At 46.9% G+C, this 20866-nt stretch overlaps 1 protein-coding gene across 5 annotated transcripts in view; it reads left to right on the forward strand.

Annotated features, from left to right (window-relative positions):
- The window catches only part of RASGEF1B (RasGEF domain family member 1B), a 699030-nt gene that overhangs the window by 349451 nt on the left and 328713 nt on the right, over window positions 1-20866 (forward strand). For 2 of the 5 annotated variants that reach the window (XM_021100304.1, XM_021100305.1), the window contains exon 3: window positions 9077-9130. The exons of the other annotated variants lie outside the window; for them this stretch is intronic. In XM_021100304.1, coding sequence (XP_020955963.1) covers window positions 9077-9130 — 54 coding nt within the window. The remainder of the gene's footprint in view (window positions 1-9076; window positions 9131-20866) is intronic. 5 annotated transcript variants of the gene reach the window in all.

A 20866-nucleotide genomic window follows, 5' to 3' on the forward strand; every position in this document is an offset into this window, starting at 1 on the left:
ACGGCTGGCCTTGTTATGTGAAAGTGTTCAAGCCATGGCTTTCAGGGAGGCTTGGTCTGCAGCTTTGGGGGATGAAGCCCGACAGCCCCCAGTGCCTTTTGTTCCAATAGGTGCATTTTGTTGTGTGTTCTTTGAGGCTCTTGGTGGCTCTGCTCTCTTTTCCTGGCACTAATTGGTTACATTCAAATCGAGTGGTCAGGTGCAAGAAATGTGTTCTGACAGCTTCTCCCCTGCTTGCGGCAGAGCTCAGCATCTAGCTGTTCTTGCAGGACCTTCGTGGGTCAGGGGTGTGCGAGGGCGCAGCAGAGGACAAGGGTCATCCTCTCTGCGGGGTTCTGGTGGGCGCTACTGGGGGAGGACATCCCCGGTCCTGTCATTTCATCTCTGTGCAGCTTGTCAGCCGTGGAGTTCCCTCTGCTCCCTGCAGACTCAGAGCTTCCTGCTGGTTATCAACCCCAAATATGCTAACCTGGTGGAAACATCAAAGATCCACTTCCTGCAGGAGCCAGGAATCCGCACAAGAAAGTAACCCCTCTTCTCCCTACAGTGTTCTCTTCCTGGCGAACACAGTTGCTACTGACCTTAACTTTGTATTTGGTCTTTATTTACGTATTTCTCAGACTCTGTTCTACTTCGCCCTTTTAAAGGAGCCTTTTAGATCTCTTTTATAAAATGCACCATGAAAGCAGAGAATCGTCAGCTTTTATAAATGGTGCTGAGTAAGAAGTTAGTATTTACTTAATGGTAAAGAACCTTTGGCATTGATATTATGAAACTAGAGCCATTTTGCTTTGTTCATTTTTAAGTTTAAGTTTCAGATTGTACCCTGATGCTCTCAGAGGACAATGCTCATGACACAGTTTACCCCAGAAACACTTCCGAAGGCCAGTGACCCGAGTCTTGGTTTGACTACTTACTAGCTAAGAAAACTTCGGCAAATCGCATCGCTTAGCCTCCCTAAGGTACTGGGGCCCTGCAGTGGGTGAAACATGACTGTATAGGGTTGCTTGGAAGTTCAGGTGCAACAGTGTATGTCAAGGGGCTTTAGCAACTGGAAGTTGTACATAAACACCAAAAGGCATTATCACTATTGTCATAATTGAAATTAAGCTATGGAGATTCCAGTCAGAGATACTTTCCTTCCGTTGTGAGGTCCTGAAAGGGTAGTTATCTTTGCCGTTAATTTGCTTTGGGTATTTCTTAGACCACTGGTTCTCAAAGTGTGGTTCCCAGACCAGGGAAGGAACGTGTTAAAAATGCAAACGCTTATCGTCTCCTCACGCCCACCCCCACTGGAAGCTCTGGGGTGGGGCCCCGTCATCTGCGTTTTAACAAGACCTCTGGGGGGTGCCTGCCACTAAAACCTGAGACGGCTTGGCTTAGAGTCCGATCCAGCTGGGCGTGTGTGGGCTCTGACTTTGCTGATGCCCTTTACCTTGCTTCTCTTTCAGACGTCAAAGGGATTCTGAAAGACGCAACATGTGCACCCAAGACCGAGTTGCCACTATCCATTGATTTCTTAGAACATGCCTGCCAGCTAGGTGTGCCATTTTCAGCACTGGCATAGATGCTAGGAGCACAGGTCCTAAAGCACCCCTGAGATATGCTGGGGTCCAGGAAGGTGGTCCCTGCTTAAGTGCCACAGTAGCGGTTGAATGGGATGACTGGTAAACTAGCCAGTGACATTCAGTGGAGCTGTGCTGAGCTTGCTTCCTGTCCCAGCTCCCCTTGAACAGCAGGCGTCTTCTTCCCCCTGACAGTCTTTAGTCTTCCTCACCCGAATCTCGCTTGTTAAGGAGTCTGGGGCCCACCCCTGAAGTGCTCTGACAGGTCTTAGAGTAGCCAGGTGCTCCACCCCACTCCCTGTACTTCCCTGTCACCCCAGGATTGCAGCTATGCTGTGGCTGTCTCGACAGGTGGATGGCAGTTGCTTGAGTAAAGGGACCACCAGAGTGCTACACGTATTTAAGATGGGCGAGGCCAAGGGGTGGGAAAAGCATTAAGGAAATGGTGATGCTGCCAGGTTGATCCCCAAGGGCAGAGGTGGGTGGTAGGTGTTCCGTAAGTCTTTATGGAATGAATGAATGAGGAAGGAATTTGGGGTTTGGGGAGCTAACCTGCCTGCTTAACTTATGAGCATCTATCTTACTCCAAATGAGCAGACATTATGCCTTGATTGAATGAACTATTAGATATGTTTAGTTTTAAATGCAGACATAAATAGATTGGATCCTTCCATGGTTCGAATTTCCTCCCATCCGCTTTCCCTTAATTATCCACAAGTGTTCCAAGCCTTCATTAGCTAAATAGGATGCAGATGATGGTCATTATTCTGGGATATAAATCCTGCTGGCATATTCAATGGCTTTTTACTTGGCTAATTGAAATTTTCAGTATTCATGGACGACAGGAAAACACTGTAATTTTATCATTTATTCAGGGGTATAATTTTTTCCCTTTAGCTGGTTGTGTTTTATAATTTGGCAGTTTAAAAAAATAAATATGAATGCCACACTTTGCCTGGAGGGGATCCTGCTGTTTTGAGTGCCCATGTATCAATACTAGTCTATTGAAGCATGAAGACAAATGGAAAACTATACTTTGTCTAGAAATCCTAAAATTGGCCAACTAAAACATCTAAGAACGCATGCAAGTAGTGTGCGCTTTGGGGACCCATTGATTCAAGTGTAAGAGACTTCCAAATTGTCCGTGATGTGAATGAGTGGGTCTGGTCCTGAGCCGTGCCAGTTGTCTGTGGATGCAAAGTGCAGGTATCAAATGGAGGTGCTTTATGCAGGCAACCTTCCTTTGGATGGTTCTTAGTTTTCAGCCGCATTTGACCGTTTATCAAAACTAGTTGGCTTCTGTTTGGTGATATTTGGTTGAGAGTGAAATACACACACACACACACACACACACACACACGCACACGCAAGCAACTGACACTTGAAATAAAATTTCATAGCATTACCACCTGTCTCAGAGATTCAGCTTCTGAATTCCTTGATTTTTATAATCCAGTACTTAATGTAATTCTCTTCTCTCACCCCTGACTTTGTTGCACTTTAATCGAGTGTCATATGTTTGCCGCTTTAAAAACGTACATCTTAATTATAGACATTACGTGGCGGAGGTTGGCTCAGCAGAGGCAGAGTGCGTCTATTTCTGTTCTTTTTCTAAACCCAGTAGATGGGAAGAACCAGCGTTATAATCACCCTGAGAGGTAAACTCTCCCTTTAACAGGCGCGTGGAACACGTGGAGCCTCTTCCCCGTACTCAGTCCCTTTGTAAAACACCCCCACCAGGAGGGTCGGCGAGCGGCTGCCCTTCCGGAAGCCTCTGTCTGTAGGCTGGACTAGAGGAACCATTAGTCACTGGTCCTCCATCTGGGTTCTGTGACCGAGGCCTTATCAGTCTCAGTTGTTTGTCCCAAGCCACTCTTCCTTCTGGGTCGATGTGGCCATTTTGCCCACTTGGGAAATTCCTACAAATGGTTGGTAATGTTCACTTAAGAAAGACATATTTAAGCACCCCAGTCTTCTAAATGAACCATCGTTTAATATACGTGTCGGTAACTTAGTATAATATATATGTATATTTACTTATTTATTTTGTCTTTTTGCTGTTTCTTTTCTTTCTTTCTTTCTTTCTTTCTTTTTTTGTCTTTTTTTTGCCATTTCTTGGGCTGCTCCCGCGACATGTGGAGGCTCCCAGGCTAGGGGTCCAATCAGAGCTGTAGCCGCCGGCCTACACCAGAGCCACAGCAACTCGGGATCCGAGCCGTGTCTTCGACCCACACCACAGCTCATGGCAACGCCGGGTCATTAACCCACTGAGCAAGGGCAGGGACCGAACCCGCAACCTCATGGTTCCTAGTCGGATTTGTTAACCACTGCGCCACGACGGGAACTCCAATATATATATTTAATATATATCTGTCAACATTGAATGTATGTCCATCTCTAAGTCAGGTACAAAGACATTTTATAAGTCATGCTTTTGTGAGTCCCGGAAAAACTCTCTCTGCCTCTGGAGATAAGCTGGGCTGCCCGTGTTATCCAGCCAAAGGTTCTGTCCTCGGAGGACGGGGGGACGACGTGGGCAGTGTGCTCCCTGGTTGCCGAGCAGGGTGGCCGACCAAACCAGACCCGTTTTCTTCCAACCAGCCGGGGCTCTCATGACCTAAAAGGGAAAGAATAGCGACTTTCTCGTTTCATAAGGAAGAATTCAAGACCTCAAGGCCAGCAGTCTGTCTTAAACACACAAGGAGGTCTGTTAGGAAAAGCTGAGAATTAAACGCCCAGACTCTTGAGCAAGTGGTCCATTTTGTGTATCTGTCCAAGGACTCCATCCTAGAAGGCCAGCAGATGTGGAAGCTCTAATAAGGGGTCCTATTCGACCAGAGCACATCGGCCATAGCTAGTATCTGTCCTTGGCAAACCTTGGCACAGTAAAGTGTATTGTGGTGGGCAGCACAGTGTGCCTCGCAGATGGCCTGGCGCACGGCCCTCAGCTGTCAGCCCTCTCGGGGGATTGCCCTTGGCTGAAAAGAGGCATCGTGCTTAGGACCGTGCCCCCATCATGCCCAAGGCAGCTGTTTCCCTTGCCCCAGCTTAGGACAAGCCTAACCTAGCTTTGGAGCGCCCCATTTGGATGGCGGAGACCTTTGTGGAGTTTGCACCAGAGCCCAGCACCTCCCTTCACTCAGTCCTGCACCCTCCCATCTCTTCCCTTCTCTGGGTGGAGATCCCCGAGCGCCCCGCGCTAAACCTCCTGTGTGCTTATCTCCATCTCACAGCCTGCTTTGTAGGGAGCCCGACCTGTGACCTGTGCCCTCTTTTCCTGTCGCCATTGTCTGAGGTCTTTATGACATGTCTTCATTTCTCTCCTATCGAAATCTGCCTTCGAAATTAATAAAAGACAGGAGGAGTCTGCTGGGAGGAAAGAGAACGAAGAAATTCATTGCCTCCAAGGTGTCACAGACTGACAAATTATAATACGTGAAATTTCCAATTTCCCCCTTTTGGGTAACTCTTAAACCCTAGCCTCCCTCGAGGATTTATTTGTCTGTTAGAATCCAAAGCCTTATGCTAAACAGAACTCTAAGAAGTGAAATTTCAGGTATCGGTATATAAATGGACAACAGTGGGAACTCACCTTCCTCGATTCATTTTGGGAAATTGCTGCAACCGACCTTGTGTAATACTGCTCCCCCCATGCTGGTCACCCTGCCAACAGCGTTCGAAGTCACTGCTCTAAAAAAAAGTCACGGTGCTTCATTGTGACAACGCAGCATCAGGCAAACGCTGGTGGAGGGGACTCATTAGGAGTTTCCTCTTTAGTAGAAAAATATTGATGTAGCAATCAAGAAGGTCACAGCATGGTAAGTCACCATGTTTTGAGTCTTTCGTTTTCAGTAATTAAAGTGAACGTGCTATTGGAAGGCTTAGAAAGCCCACCCAAATGCGTTCACAATAGCTGCAGTTCGGAGACGGGAGTGCAGCTAAAGGCTTTCCGCCGAACGAAAGGAGACTGACCAAGCGAATAAGTAAAATCCCCTTAGAAAATGGCCAAATTAAGGATACAGACTCTCGTTGACCCGTGCCATACCTCTTTCACACTCAGTCCGCGTCCTGAGTTTCACTGTGTAGTTGTCTTTGGACCCAGATGATGCCTTGCTGCAAAGGTAGGGAGCTGCTTGTATTCACTGTTTCAGTGAAGCCATCTCTCCCACCTCTGACTCTCTCATTTCTTTTCCAAACCTGTGTCTCAGGTTACCTGAGACGGTTTTGAAGGTCGGATGGTGTTTAATTTCCAAGAGCATTTCCGCGGGCTGAGGACACTCATGTCTGAATTCTTCAGTGGATTCCTTAATTTCCTCTCCCCAGTGGTGTATCTTAAGCTTAGTTAAAAATGCAATTAGAGTCGCTCAAGTTCCCCCCACGTAGGCAGCCACATGGCGTCTTCAGTGGCTGGGACTTGTGTTCCCTCTAGATTTTTTAACTTCCATGTAGGACAGAGAGTGAGACTTGAAATCAGGAATAGGCAGAGAAATTCCCCCCACTGCTGATTGCTGGAAAGCATCTGGTTGCACTGGCCGGGGAACCAAGATCATTTTTACAACTAGTTCCTTTAGAGCTTAGACCTGTTGTTCTCAAGGGGCTTGATTTTTGCCCTCCCGCCCCCATGCAGGGGACATTTTTGGATTGTCATGACTGACCTGGGAGGGCAATGTGCTGTGGCATCTGGGGGTAGCGGCCAGGGATGCTGCAAAGCCTCCCTCAGGGCACAGTAGAGCACACGCTTCCCCGCAGCAAAGGCTCATCCAGTCCAGCATGTTCACGGGCCCGACACTGAAAAACTGATTTAGCCAAACCAGTGGATAATAGACAGTAGATATATGCTAAATAGAAAATGTATTTTATTACTATTCAGGAGTCTTGTGTGTCTCTCCCTTGGCTTCCCTTTGAAATGCTATGACGCATGAGGCTGCTTTTCCGCCACTGTGCTTTCAAAATGCTGTTTGGGGTAAGGACTGCAGTTCTTTTCCTTTTTTTGGGCACTTTAGCATCCAGTGCATATTTAGTGGGTACCTTTTTTTGTCCCAGGCGCTGGGCTAGGTAATAGGACTAATGACCAAGTCTTGTTGGGTCTTTCCCTTCCTGGAGAGGGAGCATTTTGGGCTCTCATGATGCGGTGCTCAATGTACAAATGCCTAAAGACGCTGATAGGTCACAGGGAAGGCATCTGGCGGGAGGACGGTAGGTGGGGCGTCACTGTAACATGCATGAGTTGTCTGCGTCTTTGGCTGTTCTCTCTCTCCTCACTGGCTAATCCTTTTTTTTTAAGGGTCTCACCCGCGGCATATGGAGGTTCCCAGGCTAGGGGTCGAATTGGAGCTGCAGCTGCCCCGCCAACACCACAGCAACTCCAGATCCGAGCTGAGTCTGCGAACGACACCACAAGCTCACGGCAATGCAAGATCCTTGACTGAGCCAGGCTGGGATCCTACCTGCCCCCTCGTGGATACTAGTTGAGTTTGTTACGACTGCGATTGCGCCACCACGGGAACTCCCTCACTGGCCAATCTTGACTTGGCTATTCCTCTTTTTTTTCCCCACCAAAATTCTTCCCTCCTTCTTCTTTTCCCCTTTTAATTCGAGCTTTCTGAATAATATATATCTTTTCCTTCTCAAGCAAAATAAAAACACAAATAAAAACTGCCACCTGGGAGTTCTCATCATGGCGCAGTGGTTAACGAATCTGACTAGGAACCATGAGGTTGCAGGTTCGATCCCTGGCTTTGCTCAGTGGGTTAAGGATCTGGCGTTGCCGTGAGCTGTGGTGTAGGTCGCAGGCACGGCTCAGATCCCATGTTGCTGTGGCTGTGGTGTAGGCTGGCGGCTACAGCTCCGATTTGACCCCTAGCCTGGAACCTCCATATGCCGCGGGAATGGCCCTAGGAAAGGCAAAAAAACAAAACAAAACAAAACAAAACCTGCCACCTATCTATATTTAAAGATCACACCCAACCTAAAACTTAAACTTAATTTTTCTTCATTAAAGATTTTTTTTTGTATATTTATCCATGTCTGTGTTTCGTATCCTTTAATACTATGTATTATTTTGGGCCAGAATATGTGCTGGCTCTTACTTTTTTTAGTGCTTACCCTCAAACAAATCAAAACCCTAGGCACATTGAAAAATATTTTTATGTTATGTGAGGAGAGGGTAGGAGAAAGTTTATATACGCTAGATCTTCAAGCCTTAACCAAAGTCTTTATTTGTTATATATTTCTTTTAGTTCTTTTGACTCTATTCAACAAAATTAAATTATCAGTATAAATATACATACAGAGCACACCTGCATGCATACATGTACACATATACGTAATACATATGTGTGTATATATTACATATCTATAAAATAATATTTATTGCAAGGCAACAAAAAGGCATAAAATCCTGGACACCATCAAATATCCATCAATAAAGAAGAAATACATAAAATATGGCTTATCTGTATTGTAGAATGTTATATATCTATAAGAGGAATGAACTGTAAGTCTTGGCTATTCCTCTTTTTTTTCCCCACCAAAATTCTTCTATCTATAAGTCTTTATGAACTGACTGGAAAGATGTCGTAGTAGAATGGTATGATCTCAAGAAAGAAAGAAACTTCTCTATGTGCATATATAATGTAATGCATATAATTAATATGTGGTAAATATTTGTATGTGATGCATGTATTTGCATAAAAATCAGAAAAATGTGAAAGGATAAACACAAATTTTTACCACTGATTATCTCAGAAGGGTAGGTTGCAAAGGAGATTGACTCATTAAGAATATAGATTAGTTTTTTAATTAAAGAATAAGTAGAAAATTTTACTGCAAAAATGATGTGGCTGACCATGGCTCCGTCGAATTCTTCCAAGGAGCAAGGAGCAAACTTGCATGTAAGTCCCAACTGGCCTTGAAGGCCGGAGCGAAGTGCCTTTTTTAGTGGTTCATGAGGCCAAGACAATGCCCACACGCACATTTGACAAGTCAACCCTGGGGAGAAGGAGTGAAGAGCCGCTGAGCGTGGGGACGAGGCAACAAGCCCTGGAAGCGCCGGCGAGGCCTGCCCAGCCCCTGGAAGGGGCCGCGCCTCTCCATCTCTCAGCCTCTTCGCAGGTGTTCTTTGACAGATTCTGGCATTCGCTGGTTCGCACACATCTCTCCAAGGTGGAGAGAGAGTGCCGTGTGTGGTGGAGAAGCCGGGCCCGGCGTTGACTTTCGTCCCTCGTCTGTCTCTGAGGTGTGACAGCGAACCTCGTCGGGCCGCGGTCCTTTATTTGAGAAATGAAGCTAAGGGCGTCTTTGCCTCCCCACTAGATCGTCGCTGGCCCATGAGGAAGGTTCCAGCTTGGAGGGTGGCAGGGGGAGCAGCGAAGGACAGGCACTTTTCGAAATCCGGAGAAGTCAGTGGGGTCCCGGGAGGTGGTAACCGCCTTGGACTGGACACGCGCGGGGCAGGGGAGCCTCACTCCCCTTTGACGGCTCTCCTGAGGTTTCCCCGTCTTGTTTTGCAGACGGCCATTTTCAGCCCTTTGGCCAGTGAGAAGTCCTTATCTGACTGCAAAAAGGTAAGTCAGCCTCTGGGAATTCCAGCCTGCTGGCAGAGCCATAGAAGCCTTCAGAATTGATGACATTCCGTTGAAATGTTGTGGTATCAACAGAATGTTCTGCTGACACATTGCAGTCGTCTCTCCTCAGAGATGGAAATTTGAATGGTTCTCTTTAAGGATGTGGAAACGCTGTTATCATCTGATAGCGTCTTCCTGCAAAGAAGTGTGTGTTTCTGTCTCCCTACTATCTGATGGTTTATTCTGCAAGATGAGCATCAAGGGAGTTTGGGGCAGGCTGCACTGGCAGGCGTCTATATCTTTGTTTGCAAATTTAAATCGAATGAAAGTAAACCCAATACAATACACAAATGATTTTGTATTTCGAAAGCTGATCATACAGCATAAAAATCTGGTTTGGATTCACCACAGTCAAGTTTGAGAAGCTGTCATGCTTTGCAAAAGGATTAGCCTCGCTGGCATCTGATGGGAGCCGTCCGGTTAATGGATCTTGTCTGCAGACTGCCTGCTGGAGCAGCGGCGGCGTGTCTAATTCCTGCCCTTCGCGGTCCAGGGGCACTTTTATCCGCCTCTTTAATCTCAGGTTTAACTAGATCTTCTCCTTCTTGAGGGGAAAGAAGTGATTTCACAGTCTGAAAACTCAAATAAATTCATTGACACTCTCTGTTGATATGGAAAACCAGGTGCCGAAAGAATTGACCTGGGCCTCCCGCATCAGTTCCTTGTCATTGCTAAGGATTTGACACCGTGACATTGTTTGCTGGGCTGTTTGCCGTTTCCGAATTTGCTTAATAGGGAAATAGGTAGCGGGGCTCTTCATCGTTAAAGGTGGTGTTCTCACGGCCATCCGTTCCGTCATCTCGAGTTTGTGTGTGTGTGCGTGCGTGTGTGTCTTTTTAGGGCCGCACCCGCGGCATGGAGGTTCCCAGGCTAGGGGTCCAATCGGAGCCGTAGCTGCCGGCCTACACCACAGCCACAGCAACACCAGATCCGAGCGGTGTCTGAGACCTGCACCACAGCTCACGGCAACACTGGACCCTTAACCCACTGAGCCAGGCCAGGGATCGAACCCTCAACCTCATGGATGCTAGTCAGATTCGTTTCCGCTGAGCCATGACGGGAACTCCTTGAGCATTTTTTAAAAAATAAATTTATTGGAGAGTAGTTGACCTACAGAGTTGAGTGTGTTTCAGGTGTATAGCAGAGGAAGTCAGTTATGCGTGTCCATATAGCCCTTCCTTTTCAGATTCTTTTCCCACGCAGGTTATTTAATTGCCTGTTACGTCTCCATCCTGATTGAGTTCTGCTGTTGTCTTGTTCTTGGCTCCCCGAGAGGGAGGTCCATGGAGAATTCTCAAAGTTACAGATCTGAGAGAATAAAAGGAATTTAGAGGTTCTCTAGAGCCCTCTTTCCCCAGCCTGGGACTTGCCGAAAATATTTAGAGACGGACCTCCAGCCTCCACCTGAATATTCTGCTGACAGGGAACTGAGTGGCCCCGGCTGCTCCCTGGCAAGACGGAGTGTAAGAGAGTTCATTCTTCACTTTCCTGAGCCAGTAAAGTCTCCTTTTGATTTCTGCCTAGTGATTTAAGTATGAAGTCAGGTAATAGGCTTTCTTCTGAGTCTTCTCCCCACCCCACTGCAGGGCTAATTATTTTCCTTCTTTATTTCTAATAGGACATTGATAAGGATTGATTTCCAAAGAGGCTACTGAGAGCTGACTGGCTGGATTCAAAACTTGGCTCTGCCACGTGTTACTTATGTGACTTTGGGCTGGTGACAAGACCTACTTGTGCCTCACTTTTATCATCTGTGTAAGGGGAGAATGATTATACACCTACCTGGGGCAGCAGGCGGATTAACACACATAAAGTACCTAGGACGGTGCCCAACGCGTAGTAAAGGCTAGATTAGCTCCTATTATTATGCCTTCTAGACCAGGTTATCCTTTTTTCTTTTTCTTTTTGGTATCATCTTGTTTAAAATTTATTTTCTGTCTTTGTAAGGCTGCACCCTTGGCATATGGAGGTTCCCAGGCGAGGGGTTGATTTGGAGCTGCAGCTGCCGGCCTACACCACAGCCACAGCAACGCCCGATCCTTAACCCACGGAGCGAGGCCAGGGATTGAACCTGCGTCCTCATGGATATTAGTCGGGTTCGTTACCACTGAGCCACAACAGGAGCTCCTTTGGTATAATCTTTATAACCAATGTCAGGCTTGTGCTTTCCACTCTTCATTCAGTGAGATCTATTTACAGACTTGGTGTGTGGCAGACACAGCAGAAGACACGGTCTGTGAGGAAAGGCTAAGCTGTAGGCGTTCTCGAGTGTAGCCTTAAGGTCCTACTAATTCAGCGTAAGATGGCACACGTTCCTATCCTATGTACTAGTCATATCCTTCTGTTGCCCACATGAAGTTTAATGTCCTTGCATGTGCCCTTAAGACAGTCTTGCATGAGCTGGTGTTGAAACATGAATCTCTTTCACATTTTCGTAAATGAATCTTTTCGTATGGATGTAGGCCATTGTGTTCATTTTTATTCATTTTTAAAATGTCCATCAATTGAGAGACTTTATAAACCCAGGCCTGTTATCCAACTGACTGCTACCTCCCCCAGTTCTGTGTTATGCCCAAATTAGAGTAACGTACTTGATCTCTATGCCTTCACTTTCATCCACCCATTCATCCATGTTGTCCATTCAGCCAGTGAACAAGGGCTCCCTGAGCATCTGCTCTGGGGCATGATGGGAATATCCTGGCAAACAAGTCACATCTGATCTTTGCCCTCATATAACTTGTGGTTATTAAACAAGTATGGTGCGTGATATATTGGGATAGCAAACTTGTGCTGGAAGAAATGATTTTTTAATTGGGAGGTTCTGAGATCCTATACCAGGGGACCTCACCTAATCTAGGGAGGGGAACTTTCCTGAAGAAGTGATCTTCCTGCAGAGGGAACGAGTCTGATTTGGCTACCTGGGGACAAGGCGGAGGCAGAAAAACAGCAAGTGTGGAAGCCTGGAGGTGAGAGGTGGGGAACAATAAAATGTCTGGAATGTCTGGACATCACGACTTAAAATAGAGGATGGGGAGTGGCCGGATGACAAGGGCCTTGTAAAGCCGAAGTAAGAGTTTAGATTTAATGTAAGGGTACCAAGAAATTTTTAAAGGGCTTTGAACTTGGGAGCCTAGGTACATATGATGTGATGTGATTTTTCCTTTAAGATCAGTTGGCTACTGAACGAAAGAAGTAAGATTTTAGATAGAAAGTCTAAGTGGAAGGCTGTGATCTAGGCAAGAGATGGTAGTGGCCAGAGTCAGAATAATGGCAGTGGGGATCAAGAGATATTTGGGTGGTAAAGTCAACTGCACGTAATAATAGTTTGGATATCTGGGAGAGGAAGTGGCTAAAGATGATTCCCTGATTGCTGCCATGGGCGGCTGGCAGAATTGGGGTGCTGTTTTCTGAGATAGGAACAGGGTCAGGGAGGAAGCTAGTATAGCTCAGATGAGTTTTGGTTGGTAGGTGCCAAATGAGTATGTGTCCAATTTGTGGCGTCCATGAGATCTCCTGGTAATGATGAGCAGCCGGCATCTGGGCATGCAGATTTATACTTCAGGAAAGCTTTCTGGGCTGGAGCTACGGCTGTGGGAGGAATATGCATGTAGAGAATGATTGGAAGAGTGGGAATGGATGCGGTTGCCCAGGGAGGGTGTGGAGAGTAAGAAGGAGGAGCGTCGACAAGATCGAGGAGTCTTGTTACGTGAGGGCTGGGAGAAGACGATGCACCTGTGAAGGAACCTGAGAAGACAGAGCCCTGGAAGTGGCAAGAAACCAGAAGGAGGTGGTATCCCAGAAGTCAAGTCAGTAGAAAAAAAAGTTTTCATTGGTAATCCATAGCAAGACTGTTGCTGAAAAGAAAAAAGCCTCTTGCAGAAAGGCTAAGTAAAATAAGGACTGAAAAGCACCCACTGGCTTTATCCATGTCATAGGTTGCCTTTGGTTTTAGTGAGAGCACAGTGATGGGTGTGGCAGCTGGACTGCAGCAGATCTAGGGTTGAGTGGGGAAGGAAATAGGAGTGGTAGAAGAGAGTCTCCTTTAAAGGAATTTGTTGCAAGGGGGAGGAGAGGGATGAGGTGATAAGGTTGAAAAAGGGTCTCTTAGGATAGATGGGAGCAAGCATGTTTGTTTTATCATTTTAAACACTTTATTGAAGTGTGGTTGATTTACAGTGTTGGGTTAGGTTCGGTGTACAGCAAAGTGATTGGGTTATGCGTGTACACACATCCATTCTTTTTCAGATTCTTTTCCCATGGGGGTCATCAGAGAGTACTGAGTAGAGCTCCCTGTGCTGCAGAGCCGGTCCCCGTTGGCCATCCGTCCCGTATACCACGGTGTGCGTGTGCCAATCCCCAAGTCCCAGTCCACCCTCCCCGTAGGCAAGTGTTTCTAAATGCCGTCAGAAAGAAGACAAGGGAAGGAACGGGGGACGACCTAAGAAAAGAGGGGGGGAATCTGTTGAGTGAGTTTGGGGGGCGATGGAAGTTTCCGGATGCCAGAGCCCAAAATAAACCTTAGACGGATGGAGGGACATGAGTTACCCTAGAAAAAGAAGGAAGAAGGGAGAGCACTCATGTAGGTGGGAGTTACAGAAACAGCCAGAGGGGCCATGCCGCTAGACAACTCTAATTGGTTCATCCACTTCTCCCCCTTTTTTTGTGGGGGGAGGTGGCCTGATGACTCAGCCAGCTTCGAGTCTGCACAACTGTGCTATTTCAATACTATTGAATCTACAGCCACCCCGCCCAGATGTAGCTTCGATACTGCTGTTCACATGCTCAGCAATCTCTGGGTGATCTTGCCTGTTCAAACACAGTCCATTTTAAGAACAGCCCTCTCAAGTCTTTGTCCCAAGCAATGGAATCTCTTCCGAAGCCCGGATCTGTGCTGGTGACTAAGTAGAGGTCTCTTCTCCCCTGAGGTCCCACGGACCATGTTTATCTGTCAGTAGATCTTGTCCGCATGGTCTCTCTCGTCCTGGACTTGCCGTTTCTTCTCTGACACCCAGCACTTCAGTGACTGGCTTCCCTGGTCTAACCTAGAAACCTCGGTGTCATCTGGAACGCCGCTCTTTGACTTCCCACATCCAACTAGCTATCAGCTCCGATCAGGTCCATCCTGAAATGTTTCTAGACTCTCTGCATTATCTCCTTGCTTCCTCATCTGTGCTTTAAAAGGTTGAAATAGGCATTCCCACTGTGACTCAGCTGGTTAAGGATTCCACATAGTGTCCAGGAGGACGCGCATTCAATCCTTGGTCTCGCTCAGTGGGTTAAGGATCGGGCGTTGCTGTGGCTGTGGTGTAGGCCGGCAGTGGCAGCTCCGTTCAACCCCAAGCCTGGGCACCTCCATATGCCGCGGGGCCCTCAAAAGAAAGAAAGAAAAGGTTGTGTAACTCCGTGCTTCCTGCTTTTGCTCTTTCCTTAGTCCAGGTTTTCCCGTCTCCACTCCATTTTCCAAAACATGATGGGTTACTTTCCAAAAAGCAAAGCACAAGCACATCTGTGTATGTCAAACCCTGTAACGGCGTTCAGTTTTTTCACAGCGGCCCCCAAACTCTGCGTGAGGTGCGCTGCCATCCCCGTTATCTCGCGCCGCCCCTCCCGGATCTCCTCCAGGAGTCCTGAGGCCGTGGTCTCTTCTTGTCTGCTAGGAGAGCTTCCTCTCCCATGGAAAGACCCCCTCACCTTGCTACTTTCTTTTCAAAGAGTCTTCAAAGACTTTCTTGGTTTTTCCAGGAAAGATGAGTGCTCTTACCTCCTGGATTCATGACATTTTGTAGTTACCCCAAGTGTAACCTCACCACTTGGCAAATGTTTCTGTTTGCAACCCTGGGAGAATTGCTTTACACAAATTATCTCATTAGACTTTTGCACCAGTTCTTAGAGTTAGGTAATATTCTCACTGCCATTTAGAGGTGAAGAACTTTCTGGAGAACACTCCAGTAGCAGGTGTTGGAGTCGGGATGTGAATCCAGGCTTTCCGACACCAGTCATCGCTTTTAGTGTTTGTTACCTCCTCTGCCCTTGGATTCTAAATCCTCATTTATGGGTCCAGCTTTCCCCAGACTGTCAGCTCTTGGAGGAGAGCAACCACGACTGGTTCTGGAATAATAATAACCCCCCCCCCCCACAGGTAGTAAGAACTCAACAAAAGTCTGTTTAATGAATGGACCTGCTATGGCCGCAGTCGTCCATCAGCATAAATATTATGGAACTATTTTGTTCTAAAAAGCGTTTTTGTTTCCTTTTCATAGGCCTTGTTCAGGGTTTGCCATAAAGGTAATTTCTGCACTAAAGTAAGGTGTTAATGGAGAGCTGATGGGGATTGAAGCATTTAGTTCATCCAAAGACAGCAAATATTCTAAGATTTACTTCCCAAACACCATCTTCTAGAGCTGTGAGAACGCTATTATTTTCAGCCAAAGACCAGTTCACTCCTTAATTTGGAAAACCTGAAAACATGTAGGTAATATGCATAAATTCGTTCAGTCATTCAGGAATATTTATTGAATACCTACTATTGCAAAGAAGCTGTTACTATGAGCATCTTGTAGATGAAAAAGGATTATTTCAGGACAAGAGAGGACTCACTCTAGGGCACATGCTAAGCTCCGGGCCGAGTCTTAGAGGATAGGCCTCATTCGGATCTTGTGATTCTTTTTCCCTCTGCACCCCTCCACTGTGTGCGGTGGGTGTGTTGTGTGGACAGCAGCGGAGAGCGATCCTCAGGCACGTGCTTCAGGATGTCTGCTGCCCCCACTTCTGTTCATGGCTATTTGTGTCTTTTGTGTCTTGATGCTTTTGCATCTCTCTGTGCAGAACCGTGGGCCCCAGATATGTTGAGTCAGCAGTTTCGTGTAGGTGCCGTCTCGCCCTGCACAACTGAACATCCAGCATTTTCATTAGAAGTAACATGCAAACAAGATAGCCTCACCCCTTCGTCGAGGCTCCCTGCTCTGCCCTGAACCCCACCTCTGGAGCGCAGGTCAGAGATAGGCGAGGGGTGAGCGGTAGGTAGGTGAGGGTGGTGGATGAGGTGACGGTGGGGGATAAGGTGGACCCTGGGGTGGGTGAAAGGTTAGAGATTCCTGTTTCGCTAATGACTTGGAAATGAAAACCTGGTTTTCCAGTCGGACCCTGAAATGCACTCCTTTATCCTGCCCTGACGTCCATCTGCATGTGGCCCCTAGACTCCCAGGCAGAATCCTTAGCTGTGGTCATATAAATGGGTTTTTCAGGTTGGAGAGTTTAAAATCAGCTGTCATTTTGATGGTTTCCGGTACCCTGTGCCCGTGTGTGGAGGGGGAAAAGCATTTGTTTCTCTGTTTGTCTCTCTCTGTTCGCTCTCCCGGACTCCTGATATCCACATAAATGACAGCCTTTGGTATATAGCACATTTAGGAAACGGATCCTCATCGTAGGAAAAGGTGTTGCTTTGGGGATGCGTGCGGGACGGAGGGTCCTTCCGTGGATGGTGGGAGTGGGTGGGAGTGTCGGTGGCTGAGTCGGATGCGATTTCTTTCGCCCGCGCCTTCGACTTGGGCTCCACCGTTGCCGGTGGCGTCTGAGTATCCACAGCACGTGCCTGTGTCGCTTAGCCTGCTGGATGACGTTTTTATTTCCGATAGGCGTAGGCGTGCTTCACTCACTCAGGCAAGGTCATTTTCCTTGAGGAAGAGGTGATTAAAATCCACAAAGTAACGAGCTTTTGGGAGTTTTTCGTCCATGTTGATGAATGGGTCTCTGTGTAAATACAGCCCAAGATAGTAGTATCAGTGGCTAAGATATTTACTTAGAGTTGGTTCCTCAGCCTTTGAGACTATATTCTATCTGGCTTCCTCTTTCAAAGAGCAACACTTAATGTCTAGACTGTTCACTGACCTCCAACAGAGCTGGCTGGGCACATTCCCATGGCGCTCAGCCTCTTGGCAGAGTTTCCAGGCTGGTGGGTCACGGTGGCTCCTTCCCATGCCCTGAGAAAGGGCACAAGGACCAGATCAGCGCTGTCAGCATCGAGGGAAAATGTCAGTTTCCCCTCCCCGAGAAAGACAGGACCCATGTTCTGGAGCAGTCACAGTGAAGGGTATCATTTCAAGTGAATTTAAGTGCTGTTTACTTCTTAAATAGATTTTTTTGGGAAGAAATGAAATTTCACATTTGGCAGAGGGCTATTTCTGCTGACTTGCCTTAGGGCTCTCTGCTGGATAAAGAGTGATAGATACATATTTGCCAAGTTCTATCTCTTTTAAATACGGGCCAACACAGGCCACTAACTTACAGGAAGGGAAGTGATAGCGCTTTGGGCAGAGGGGCAGCCTGGCGGTCAGCCCACCCTCCCCGCTCCCGCGCCTCCTCTCACTCCCCCAGCAAAGAATGAGCTCTTCGTGCTCGTTTGCAGTGTTTGGGATGAGGATCGGTGGTTCTGGACTCCATGCACTCTCCCTGCAGCCCGGTTTGGGTTTTTACGGTTGCATTTTTCCACTCCCAAGAGCACAGATGCTGGAGACCGCAGACTGGCGTCCCAGCTCCTCTATCCATGAGCTCTGCGACTTTCCCAAGGCACTCAGCTTCTCTGAGCCTCACTGGAGTCGTGTATAAAATGAGACAAGTAACGTATCAACCTAAGAATTGTCGTAAGGATTGACTAGGTGGGGATCCACCTAAAATTCTTCGAGGAGTATCTCAGTACGAGGTGTCCACTCCGATTTCACTCCTGTGGTTGCTGAGAATAAGTAGAGCTTTGACGCTCTGAGCCCCACCTTCTCTTTGCTTTAAAAGAGCAGCAGTAGCAGGTAAGCTCATCGCTAGACTCGCCATCGTCAGCACTGGGGGAAAATGTAAAGAGTAACTGCGCGAAAGGAATAGACCTCGTAGGGTCTCTGATCCTTAGCAGCTCTCATTGTTAATAGTTAGAATGCGCTCGGGCTCAATATTGTGGGTTCCGGCTCCTAAAAGCAAAGCATTTCTTGAAAAAATGAAACATGAACCTTCCTAATAGTGGAATGAATATACTTTTTTTGTATCTCCAGCACACGACACGATTTTAGACAAATAGTAGACATTTAATAATGCTCGCTAATTCCTAAGGCTTGGCATGATATTATTCCTCCAAAAGCCTCCAGGAGAAGGCTTGAAACGGAAAAGAAAGGAAGAGGAAGACTCTGCCCTTTGTAAATGGGCTTGTGGCTTTTCTCTTCATTAAAAGGAGGCATTTCAGTGGACGGAGGGTTTGGGTTGGTGCTGCACAGATGTTGGCCTCCTTGCTTTCAGCGCAGTAGCCATGGAGGTAATTGCACAGAGTGAATATTGGTGATGCCTTCATCATGTTATCATTGTATATCCTTAGCCTGGGAGTCTTTGGCTTTTGGCCTTGTGATCTTGAAATGTTCCCAGGGAACATATACCTGAGGTCAAACCAAGTAGCCGTAGTTTACAGTATTAAAACTGGCTGTGGAGAACAGTCCGGGACAAGAAGTAACTCATTGCCTCTTTTTGTGTATCTTCTACCTTAAGCAAGTATCAACGAACAAATTATAATCATTTTTGATGAGGCATAATTTATAGCAAATAAAACGTGGTGATCTTTAAGGCTATAGTTCAATGACATATTCTTTCTTTTTTTAATTTAGCAGCAGAATCGGTAGCATTACCTTGTGCCTTTTGAGGTGTGGGCATTTTCATGAATTGGGCCTTACTGCTTAGGACACACTGGCGATGCCAGAGCACAGCCTTTATTCTCTCCCAGCACCTGCTGTCATTAATTGTCACTCACTGCAGAATGAACAGCACGTTTAGATCCATAGTCTGTGTAGTGTCATCATTGTGCCTGACAGTCACATTGCTAATAGGAAGGAAGGGACTTAAGGGCCAAGGTCAAGAAATAAGTCGCTCTAATCCCTTTTGAAATGGGATGATCGCTCTGCATCTGCATTTGAACAGGTTTCAAGAATAGGACCTTTGAAGTCTGTGCTTCATGCATAACCTCCCCTAATGTATGTTTTTCGATGCATTTGAAACAATAATAATTAGCAGCACCCTCCCCATCAAACAATACACCTGAAAAACAAGCAAAAAACCAAAAAAAAAAAAAAAAAAAAAACTACCCTGAGTTACAAATAAAACACAGATTTTTGTCACAGCAGTTCCAGACTGCCAGAATCACTTAATGGGGTGGCAGAAATAAAGGGATGTTGACAAATATTGCAAATTATACGTGCAAAAGGGCATTTGAGAATTTGGTATATGTGCATTTTTTGTGTGCAGGGAGGAAGGGTTGCAAACAACTACTCCGTTCAGCTCTGCAATGACCAGCTTGATTTCACTAGTTTCTCTTTCAAGTACTAAAGATATGATGGTGAAATTTTGGCTGTCAATTGTGTTTCCCTTGTGATTCTACCAAGTTTCCTTTGGGCTCCTGTATGGCTGAGTCTCAAGGGCACGATCGATGGCAGCTCTCTCTCTCTTTTTTTTTACCCGTTCTCTCTTTGGATTTTGACATGATCAAGATTGGGCTCCAGTTATACAAACAGGATTGTGGGCTTGTGCACACACAGACACATTTAATTTTACAGAATTTGCTCTGAAAGATGAGCTTGCATAGAGATTTTTATCTTGTTTTCTGAGTCTACAGCACAGTGTGCTAGATGTGAAAAGAAGCAGGAAAAAAAATTTAAAGATGAATCAATAAGAAGAATGGAGCAGAGTTTGTGTAAATTGGATCTTTGAATGGCTTACAACTCTTTTTAGAAATACGTGGAGTAGTCCGAATACTTAATTTGCCTCAATTAAGAATGATCACTCTCGCTATTGTTGCTCAAAATGGGCCCAAGTCACTCTACAATCAAGCTAATTGCAACCTCTGATTTATCGGTTGAGCTGTGTGCTTCGCCTTTGTTTTCATAAATGATCCGTACCGACCAAATAATCCTTCCCCTCTCTCTCCTCCCATGTTGACTGTTTTTCTTTATTATTTTAATTCCACACTTTGATGACTGCTGCAGCCTTCTGAAGCCTTTGCCCAAGCCAACCACTAAAGAAGGCAGCGGGTAAGGACGCGGGCGAGGCGCCGGGTTAGGGAGTCGGTGCGGTTGCTGCGCTGTGAGTCCAGAGCCAGCCCCGCCCCGACGCGCTGAGAATTTTCGGTGGCTCCACCTATTCACCCCGGCCTCAGTCCCCTGCGTTGATATCATTATTTGTCTCATTTTCCAAGTGAGACAAGGGAGGCGCCAAGAGGCTGCGAGCTTAGGCAACTCGTCGAGCTCCAGGGTGTGGGGAAGCTGGGACTCCGGCCGCAGAAATCGGGTCTCCAGTCTGGCTCTTAACCCTGCTCCGCAGCGCCCCTCTCCGGAGAGTGGGGTGGGAAAAAGCAGCCGTAAGACCCGACACCGGGCAGGAGGAGCCGGAAGGAGGATGCCCGGAATCCAGAGCCAAACGTCGCCAGGGTGTGCCCAGGGCGCCTGCTCTGCTGGGGAGGGAGGGGGCTGCGCGCCTCCCCTGTGTTCGGCGGCGATTCAGCGGCGTCAGTGGATGGGCACCATCTCGCCAACCTGCGCCTGCCCCAAGAAGCCCCCGTCGCCTAGTTTTTCACTTCCTACTCGAACTTACTAGGTCATTCATTTTTCCTGTATTGTTTATTGCCTGTCTCCTGACAGTAGAATAAATTCCAAGGTG

Source organism: Sus scrofa, chromosome 8 (assembly GCF_000003025.6).
Source record: "Sus scrofa isolate TJ Tabasco breed Duroc chromosome 8, Sscrofa11.1, whole genome shotgun sequence".
Taxonomy (NCBI): Eukaryota; Metazoa; Chordata; class Mammalia; order Artiodactyla; family Suidae; genus Sus; species Sus scrofa.